The sequence below is a fragment of the Nematolebias whitei genome, chromosome 2 (assembly GCF_014905685.2).
Source record: "Nematolebias whitei isolate Nwh7 chromosome 2, NemWhi1, whole genome shotgun sequence".
Taxonomy (NCBI): Eukaryota; Metazoa; Chordata; class Actinopteri; order Cyprinodontiformes; family Rivulidae; genus Nematolebias; species Nematolebias whitei.
In genome coordinates, this window is record NC_056499.1 from 18,175,931 (window position 1) to 18,185,519 (window position 9,589).

General features: G+C 41.7%; 1 protein-coding gene across 1 annotated transcript in view; it reads left to right on the plus strand.

Moving 5' to 3' along the window:
* The first annotated feature begins 338 nt into the window (after window positions 1–338).
* dna2 (DNA replication helicase/nuclease 2) overlaps window positions 339–9,589 on the plus strand; it is a 14,076-nt gene continuing 4,825 nt past the window's right edge. The window contains exons 1-15 of the mRNA XM_037693551.1: window positions 339–365; window positions 662–727; window positions 1,123–2,017; window positions 3,064–3,172; window positions 3,249–3,398; window positions 3,607–3,790; window positions 3,999–4,147; window positions 4,905–5,027; window positions 5,149–5,395; window positions 5,478–5,592; window positions 5,844–6,000; window positions 6,137–6,328; window positions 6,422–6,664; window positions 6,765–6,875; window positions 7,034–7,143. Coding sequence (XP_037549479.1) covers window positions 339–365; window positions 662–727; window positions 1,123–2,017; window positions 3,064–3,172; window positions 3,249–3,398; window positions 3,607–3,790; window positions 3,999–4,147; window positions 4,905–5,027; window positions 5,149–5,395; window positions 5,478–5,592; window positions 5,844–6,000; window positions 6,137–6,328; window positions 6,422–6,664; window positions 6,765–6,875; window positions 7,034–7,143 — 2,878 coding nt within the window. The remainder of the gene's footprint in view (window positions 366–661; window positions 728–1,122; window positions 2,018–3,063; window positions 3,173–3,248; window positions 3,399–3,606; window positions 3,791–3,998; window positions 4,148–4,904; window positions 5,028–5,148; window positions 5,396–5,477; window positions 5,593–5,843; window positions 6,001–6,136; window positions 6,329–6,421; window positions 6,665–6,764; window positions 6,876–7,033; window positions 7,144–9,589) is intronic.

Below are 9,589 nucleotides of genomic sequence, written 5' to 3' on the forward strand. Positions count from 1 at the left end.
CTTGCGCTAAGCAACTTCCGTTCTGAGAAACAACATTTGGCGCGGGAGACTTTTAATTGAACACAGAAGGATTCAGCTGAGAGATTATTGAGAAGATGGATGCCAGTGATGAATCAGTTCCGTGACTTTATTTATTTTTTTATTTTTTTTTGCTGTGTTACATTTTTGTTCTCGTTCGGTTTATGACCAATAGAGATGCAGAACAACACAAGCGTCGTTAGTTGATGATTTCACTTAACAACACGACCTGCCCGCCAAATAATACAGCACAAATAAGCTTTTTAAAAACTTTAAATTTCATAGCAAAATCACCTGCTTTAAGTTTGTCCAGAGCCGCCATGAACAGAACCAAAATGAAGATGAAGGTGAGTCCGTTCTTCTGAGGATGTATCTGTAACGAACTGCTGCTTCTCTGCTTAAACTTTGAAGGACTTTCCTGCATTTTGTTTCCCTTGACACATATAACTGTTGTCAATGCACAAAGTTGTTAAATTACTAATGTTTAAATAGTTTTAAGGTTTGTTTATGCTGCGTTCTTGTGTCATTGAAAATGGAGTTTAAACTACTTCACTGTAATATAGTTTTTGAAACGAGTTTTTCTATTTAACATCTAAACAAATGGCACGTGTGATAAACTCATATGTTTGTGGTTGGTTGTCAGGCACCTCCAGGGATCTTTAAAGGACAACAGAACATTTCGTCATTCTTTGTCCCCAAAAACCCAAAAGTATGTTTAATTATTTGCTTATGTCATTTCTCCTCTTGTGTCTTCCAGCTTGATTCCATGATTCTGAAATTACTACATGTGATGTTATTGTTTATTACTGTTAGTTGTGTGACGATTCTGTGGCACAATTGATGATTCGCATATTATATATTACTTAAGCAGCAAATGTACGACATTATGGTCCAAACATTTGCTTAAATTATATAATCTCTAAGCACAAAGGCTATATTATCATTGGTCAACAAATAGTTTTTGTTTTCTTTGATTCAAGCAGTTTATATGCTGCTACAGTAGCCTAGAAAGGACACATAAATGTGTAAAATTGTTTTTTCTCGTCATATTCAATTTGAGATGGGTTTCGTTTACAAATCATCAGCGGATTGCTTTCCTTGTAGGTTTCGTCGTCTTCCACAAATGAGACCGTTTCAAGTGTTCTCACCAAAACTGAAGCTTGGATCAATGGTGGTAAGAAACTAAACTCCCCATCAAAGAGGAATGTCCTAGGTGATTTGGAGAACGTCCTTCCCACTTCTCCGGACCTCCTTCTCTCAGTCCCTGAAACCCCCAACAGTCAGATTAGGCTCTCCTCCTCCAGAGAGGAGGATCAACTGAACCAAGAGCCCTGCAGAGAGGCTGCGTGCAAAACTGATGTCTGCCTGCTGTCCCCCATCAGTCGCAGTCCCAGTGCTAAAGGTTTAAAACTACAAAAAATGACAGAGAACGGGGGAAAAAACAAGAGAGAGGACAGATTATCTGGCCCAATAAAGAGACTCTTCACCCCTCCTGAGGAATCTCACACTGCAAAGAGAGTAAGAAGTTCACCTAAACTTGTGATCAACTCCACAGAGGTCAGCCTAAAAGGAGAGAGGCCTCTCGCTGACCCTGTGAGGACACCTCAGCGTAACTGGGACCAGTCTGATGGCTGGTCTGAGAGTTTGATAGGCGAGCGTGGAGGTACAACAGTGAATTTGACAAAAAGCAAAAACTCAGCGATTTCTCTGCAGTCAGTTTCTGACCACTTGGTGGGCGAACAGAGAAAACGGGAGAAAGAAGAAAATGTTACATCTGATTTTGCCGTAATAACAGAGCTGAAAGCGGATGAGACAAAAACCAGCAGAAACCTGCAGAGCTGCCTAGACGAGGACATTTCCACGGTTACCGCTTGTGCACAGCCAGCCACACGAAAACCGGAGCAAGAGGATGTCCTGAAGGTAAAAGAATCTACAAGAACACTAGAAACAGATGGAGATGCAGACAACAGGACCGCTTCAGGTCAGGAACAAACTACAGGTATACCCTGTCATTTAAAATGCCTTTTACGTTTGGAACGTTGTGATGCATTTATGCAAAAATTGAAAATGTTTGTCAAATGGTGTTTGATGCGAACATGACCGCTTAGAAGTTTTAAAAGAAAACTAGTCAAGTCAAGTCATCTTTATTTGTAGAGCACAATTTAAAACAGATAAACTGTTATCAAAGTGCTTAACAGAAATGTAGCAAAACATAGGCAGCAAAACAAAAACATCATACAGAATTAAAATTACTGGAGCAATAACACACACTAATGATCACACTAAGGAAAAACAAGCAGTAAAAATAAACGTCAATCATAAAACAACAGAATTAAAATGAGGTACACAGAACAAAATAAACTAACTCACACCGTATTAAACGCCAGAGCAAACAGGTGCGTTTTAAGGAGGGATTTGAACATCAGGAGGGAGGAGGCCTGCCTGATGTTGAGGGGCAGGTTGTTCCACAGGTTGGGACCTCTGACTGAAAAAGCTCGATCCCCTCGGAGCTTCAGGCGTGATTTCGGAACGACCAAAAGAAGCTGGTCCGATGATCTCAGGGCCCGAGACGGAACATATGGTTCCAGGAGCTCGAAGAGGTAGAGGGGTGCGAGGCCATTTAGGCACTTATATGTCAGGAGGAGAATCTTGAAGTCGATTCTGGATCGCACAGGAAGCCAGTGAAGGGAGGACAGAACAGGTGTGATGTGCTCAGACCTACGTGTACCAGTTAAAAGCCGAGCAGCTGCATTTTGGACGAGCTGGAGACGTGAAATGGACGCCTGACTGACCCCAGCATAAAGTGAGTTACAATAGTCCAGGCGGGTTGTGATGAAGGCATGGACTAATGTTTCAAGGTTGGGTCTGGATAACACTGGTTTGAGCTTAGCTACCTGCCGCAGTTGGAAAAAACTTTTATAACTATAGTGGAAATGGTGAAGGTTCAAAATATGAATTGTCACATCATTACAGTATATCACCGTTATTACTTTTGTTTGTTTTCAGTGTATCATTTTTGTTTTTTTCCTTCATATCAAAAACAAGAGAATACAGGAGTGGCGTCTGCGTGTCCTGTAGACGACGTGTTCGAAGAGAGCTGGTTTACAGAGCAAATGGACGATGAAGAGGACATCGAAGAGAAGCCAAAGAAAACGTAAAAACATCTCTGGCTCATTAAGCGTTCCAAAGCAAACTTTTGTGTATGTGTGACACAATTCCTTTTCTTACAGTAAAGTACCAGATCATGTGATTCTTTTTGGGGGCCAAAACAACCGGTATCTGGTTGTGGATGTAGAGGAGAGACCATCGCACAAAATGCTGACCATCTCCTGCTCCAAGTCTCTTCATCCAACGGAGACGTGCCTGCTCAAAGACGGATGGTAGCGCTGCCTCTTCGTTATAACGGCACACCTTTTTCTTGCATCGTTAATCGTTTCAACCTGTGCCTCGATATTTATCGCTTTTCTTTTTCTTCGTGCAGTTTTAAAGTTGTCTCGGTTTGTGGTCATCCAAATTTTGTGACTGTTTTTATTTGTACGCACATGCAAATGATTTACAATGATTGGTTTTCACCTTGGTTGTCGTCAGGGAGACTACGCCAGTTTTTCGTGGTGATGTGGTGCACCTGGAGGGTTTCTCCGAAGGTGGTAGCTGGTTAGTCGACAGGGAGCAGGGTTTCCTGGTTTTATTTCCAGACAGCCTCGTCTCTGGAACCAGCATCTCGAGCTCCATCCGCTGCATGCGACGAGCAGTACTGGGAGATCTGTTCAAGGTGAAAGAGCTCAATATTAATCACTCCTCATTCTATAATGTAATGTCATTTTTAAGAAAAGCATTTTTTTTTTTATTAATTGCTTGAACTGAGATACGATAATAATGTTTGGATGTTTGAGTATTTGTATATTTTAGCGTGGGCAGTTTTAATTCTCCCTGACATTAAATTTCTCTTTTCTTTTTCTCTTTTTCTTTCCTTAACGCAGAGTTTTGATGGCGGCTCCAAGCAAATGCTCAATGGCACCATGGTCCATGAAGTCTTTCAGAGAGCAGCTACAGCTAAAGATTTTTCTTTGCAGAAACTTTCCGCGCTGACTGTAGAAGCTCTGCGCAGTCCTCGTTACCTTGGAGAGATGTAGGTGTTTACATGAGGCTGTAGGCCGCTGCAGGTTGTTCACAGCATGTCTGCAGTGTGAGTGTGCACAGAGCACTTACGGAAAGAAGGGTGTAAACTATTAAACCGTTTGGGGAAGCTAGTGGCTATTACAGTAAAGTTGTAATTACCTATATTCAAACTGACAAATAGATTCACAGTTTGGTTGAAGTATTTTTGATTTTTAGGTTTTTACATGGGCTCGTTTACATGCCTTAAAACATGTATAACATTTAAAATCTTCTTATAGCAGTTGGGTTTCGTATCTTGGGGATTGTACCAAGAAGCAAAATTACCGTAATGGCTTCAACTATTGCGTTAAAGGACAGCGAGAGTTTAACCAGTCAGTCCAAATGAATGCGTTTACAGGAAACATTTATACTGACTGGGTTATAATTCTGATTAAAATCCAACTTTATTTAAAGCACTTTAAAAAAAAACATACAGGACCCAAGTGCTATACAGACGAGTTAAAAAGCACAAAAGGAATAAAATACAATTTGATTAAAAAGGCATAAACAGCTATGCAATAAAAATTTAAACTATTAAAGAATAAAAATGAATAAGTAACAATAATGAATTCAACATCACACATGGTGTCTGAAGCCTGGGAAAAAAAGATGGGTTAAAAGTTAAATATGCAAAAGCTGTCGCTGTCGATAAGCACTAAAAATGTGATCTTTCATTTACAGTCTTCACCTAATGTTTGTTTTCCACTGTGTTTTACTTGTGTTTACAGGTACACTTTAGGTGTAAGTCAGGAAGAAATGACACAGGAAGTGAATGAATATCTGCCCTCACTTGAACATTGGGCTAATGAATACCTCTGCTCTTCAACGCCAAAACCAATCAGCCTGAAAATGTAGGTTTAAGTGTTTCATCAACGTGCTCAGTTTGAAAGTTACTCACAGTTTAGAACGTCGTTACTCCAAAATTGGTTTTACATCCTCTTGAGCTGATGATGTCCGTCTTCTTGGCCTCAGTCCCAGTAACAGCCGAGCTCCGACCAGGTGCCAGGACTCCACCGCTGTTTTCACGATGGCTGAGTTGGCAGATATAGAGGAGAACATCTGGTCCCCCAGGTTTGGCCTCAAGGGGAAAATTGACGTGACGGCAAAAGTTCGAATCCAAAATCCACGGAACCGCAGTCGCGTACCTCCTGAAGAAAAGACCCTTCCTCTGGAGCTGAAAACTGGAAAAGAATCAAACTCGATAGAACACCGCAGTCAGGTTGGCGGGTCTTCACTGGTCGTTTGATTTTAAATCAAGTTAAAATTCAGTTTTAATTATCGCAGTGTGTTTCTGCGTGTAGGTGATTCTGTACACTCTGATGAGCATGGAAAGATATAATCCTGAGGTTGGCCTTCTGCTTTATCTCAAGACTGGTAACATGCATCCTGTAGCAGCCAGCCACATGGACTACCGAGGTACAAAACCAACAATAATAGATCCATTCTCTGATACAGACATTTGCATGTCATTCCTCTGGTTAATGCCTCAATAGTATCAACTCCTGCAGTGCAAGTGGGAAAAAAATACCATTTTATTTGGTGTAAAAAGAACGTATTGTACTTTTCTTCTAAATTAACATTTAAAAATTTTTACAGAATGGTCGTGTTGTGGTAATAAAGCGACAGTTTCTTCCTAATATTCATTACTAAAAATGCATTTTATTCAGAGTTGCTGAAGCTGAGGAACACTTTGGTTCACCACATTCACAACGGTGTGAAGAAATCTGCAGATCACAGCCAGCTGTCCAGACTTCCTGAGATTTTGAGAGACAGACAAACCTGCAAGTACTGCCCTCAAAGACTGAACTGCGCTTTATACCAGAGGTAAAAACTTTATGCCCATAAAAAACCACAGGCATCTATTGTTTTAAGAAACTAAAATCTTGATTATCTATTTTGTTCTCCACTTTGATTCTTTAGTTGTCTCCTACTGTCTCACCGTGTGCCTTTTTTATCTCAGAGTGGTGGACTCGAGCTCGGCAGATGTCAGTGAGGAGGTTGTACGCACCTTTCTGGAGCAGGAAACCGCTCACCTGACTCTGCCACATCTGAACTACTTTTCTCATTGGCTGCTGCTCTGCTGCCTGGAAGCGTCCACAATGGAAGCCAAGAATGGCCGAAAGCGAGTTTGGCTGCAGTCGGTTGAAGAAAGGTACTTTGAGCGTTTTTGTATTTGTGGAAAAATAAGTTTACTTTAAGATACCTGCTATCTTATGATCTCATTCTGAGTCCGTTTTGGCTTCAGTGAGAAGAATGGCAGCTGTGTGGGGAATCTGCAGCTCAGCAGCCCGGTGACTCTTCACTCTGAAGGCGTCCTCTTCCATCGTTTCCTGCGCACTAGTGTTGCTCCATCGGAGGGTTTGACCAGCTGTGGTCTGACCAGCGGGGATCGCATTGCTGTCAGTGGCCAGGAAAGTCATTATACTGGGTTGGCGACTGGCTACCTCTGTGAGGTCAACAGAACATCAGTCAGTTGCACTCTTGACAGGTAAGAACAGATTCAAATGTTTTAACCGGTTAAGAGCTTTGAATATTTATAATGCATCGTTTTAGTTGTTTACCTGAACTTGTATGTTGGTGTTTAAAAGGGACCTGTCAAAGTTCAGCCATGTGTTATTTCGACTGGACAGTGATGGAGTGGTGGGCCTCAGCACTCACCTCAGTAATCTCTCCAGACTAATGGAAAACTCCCAAGACAGGTAGGAACTATGAAATATGAAAATATGATGGCACAGCAAGAAGCTCAAACAGACAAATGCAGATTTATCTGTCATACAAAATTAATTTTGCACAGCTCGTCCTAATTGTGTAGAATTTTTTTAAGGTGTTTTATTTTCTAAAATGTGGCTGTGTGCAGCGAGCGGCTGAGGGAGCTGGTTGTTGACTTTCGATCTCCAGAGTTTATCACCAACCTGAGCTCTGTCCTGCCTAGGGAGGCCAAAGACACTGTGGCCAACATCCTCAAAGGTAAATGAGACGTGCATTTCTGTTTTATTCATATTTCTTTTGGGGCTTCATGCTCGGTTTTGATCCACGTTGAACTCTTAAACGAGACTGAACTTCAATGTCTTCATGGATCCACCTAAAACCTGGAGACCAGATTTTTTATAGTTTCATGTGGTTGTAGAGGCAGTAAGGTTTTGTTTGTTTATACCCGAGTGCATCAGAAAAACTCTAATCAGGCGGAGCTAAGTGCATAGATTCCTAAAGATGTACCAAACGACCTGATGAGTGTTCCTGACTTGGCTCAACAAGCATAAATTTTTGCAACTAGTAGCGCTAATATTAGCCTTGATAACGAATTGGTATTAGTTCCGAGTTACGCTGTCTGAAGTTTTATTCTTGTTAAGGAAGATTGTGTTTATGCTCAGTTTCAGGTCTGGTATTTCTCATTGTAAATGAGTTTGGTTCAGGATGGATAAAGAAAGACAGCATCAAAATTTGGGTGGGAAAGGTGAAGCACCTGCCACACCTCTCTCCACCCTCATTTGCCCCACTCTGGGGCCTTGAGCAAAGCCCTTGACCCCCAACATCTGCTCCCCTGGACTCTCTAAATGGCAGCTCCCTGCACCACACAGAGGGCTTTGGTAGCTCGGTGGTCTGGTTGCGTCAGGAAGGGCATCCTGCGTCGTTACACCCCACCCCATCCCTGTTTTGGAGGAAGGGGGAGCATAAACATGACAACCACAATAAAATTAACGAGTCCTTGTAAAAGTGAAAGAAGACCAGCTTTATTTTTGTTCTTCTCAAGTCTCTAAAATCTGCAAAAAGGTTGTGGGGGAGAAAGGGACAGTGCATATGCATCAAACTCAAGGCCCGGGGGCCAAATGTGGCTCTCGTTGACGTTTTATCTGCCCCCCCCCCCCCCAAGATGAAATTTTAAACGCAAGATATTTTTTATCACTTTTTATTTTGCTTTAAAAACTACGTCATTTAGTGAAGGCTTCTCTTGACAGCTGGCCAACCTTGTAGGCCAAAAGATTTACATTTTCAGTCATCTTTAATTTTGATGGGAGCAAGGGGAACAGTGAACGTCAAATGAGACCGAGCAAATTCTTGAGGAACCTGCAATCAAGAAAGAACGTCAGGTTTTTCACTTGAGTTTATTTATTCATTGAAACTGGCCGCTGGTTTGAACCATTACATTTTACCCCTTATGTAGCAGAGTTTGACACCCCAACAGCATTACAGTAAAATGTATATGATTTTTGTAGTCATGAAGCTGTATGGAGTCAAATTTTATTTTGACATGACATCCACTGCTGGACAGATCAGAACACCCACTGGTGTACTGGCTGAACCATCAAATGTGTACCCACGTCTGTTCACACTGGTGAAACATTTTTTTATGCATGCCAGCATCATCGGTCCCTTGCGAGCGAGTATTTTCCATGTGTGGGGAGGTGGTGAGCAAAAAAGAAACCGGCTAAGTCCTAAAACTGTTGAAAAACTGATGTTCCTCAATAAATCTTTGAAATGTCCCAATCTTTACACTGTTTTCCACAGGGACTCTGGATTTCTCATTGTCATTGTTATTTCTAACAAAGATGAAGACTCTGACATAGTAACACAAGCACACCAATACCATGCATCATTGCACATTCAATCTTTATTTGAAAATAGAATGTGCAAACATCAACTTTTAAAACCAAATAGTCCAAGTGGGGTCATATAAAGTTACATAACTTAAACTGTTTTCTACCAGAGTAAAGTAGCTTCTTTAACACTCTTCATTAAAGTTCTTTGGGCATGTGCAATAAAATCAGATTGCCTGATTTAACTGCAGCATTACAGCTGGCCAGCAGAGGTCACTGTAACTGAAGCTTCAAAAAATGAACCAATTTTTGAATTTGTCCCTAGTGGTTTGGTGCTTCATAAAAGCTTCATTTGCCCATCACTAGAAATAAAAACAATAAAAAACCTGATCTGCTTATCTAAATAAAGAGCTCACAAAAATTACAAGGGTGACATCAACCCACTTACCTATTGTATTTAACACAACTTTAAGTGTGGTGGTGTACAGGGTACCACAAACTTACCTACTCAAGTCCTCTACCTCCCACCACAAACCTTTAACAAAGAGCACTGCTCCAGGAAGCAACACAGGTGTGCCAGACGTCATCAGCATGGAGGGGAAACACACACACCACAGGAGAGCTTCCTTTATAGGGCAGTCCTTAGTCCTGATTGGTCCTTTCCAGCTCTCCAACCAATCTGAGCTCAAACCTCCACCAGCCTGCATTCTGCACCTGAGGAGAAAAAGAAGAGGGGGAAAAACACACACAGCCCTCCATACATGTTACATAAAAACAATCGCCAAGTCTTCGTGCGAGTTAGTTCACTGTGGTGACCCCTGAAGGAGGGAGCAGCTGAAAGAAGATAGATAAAGATATTTGGGGGGGGGGGGGGGGGG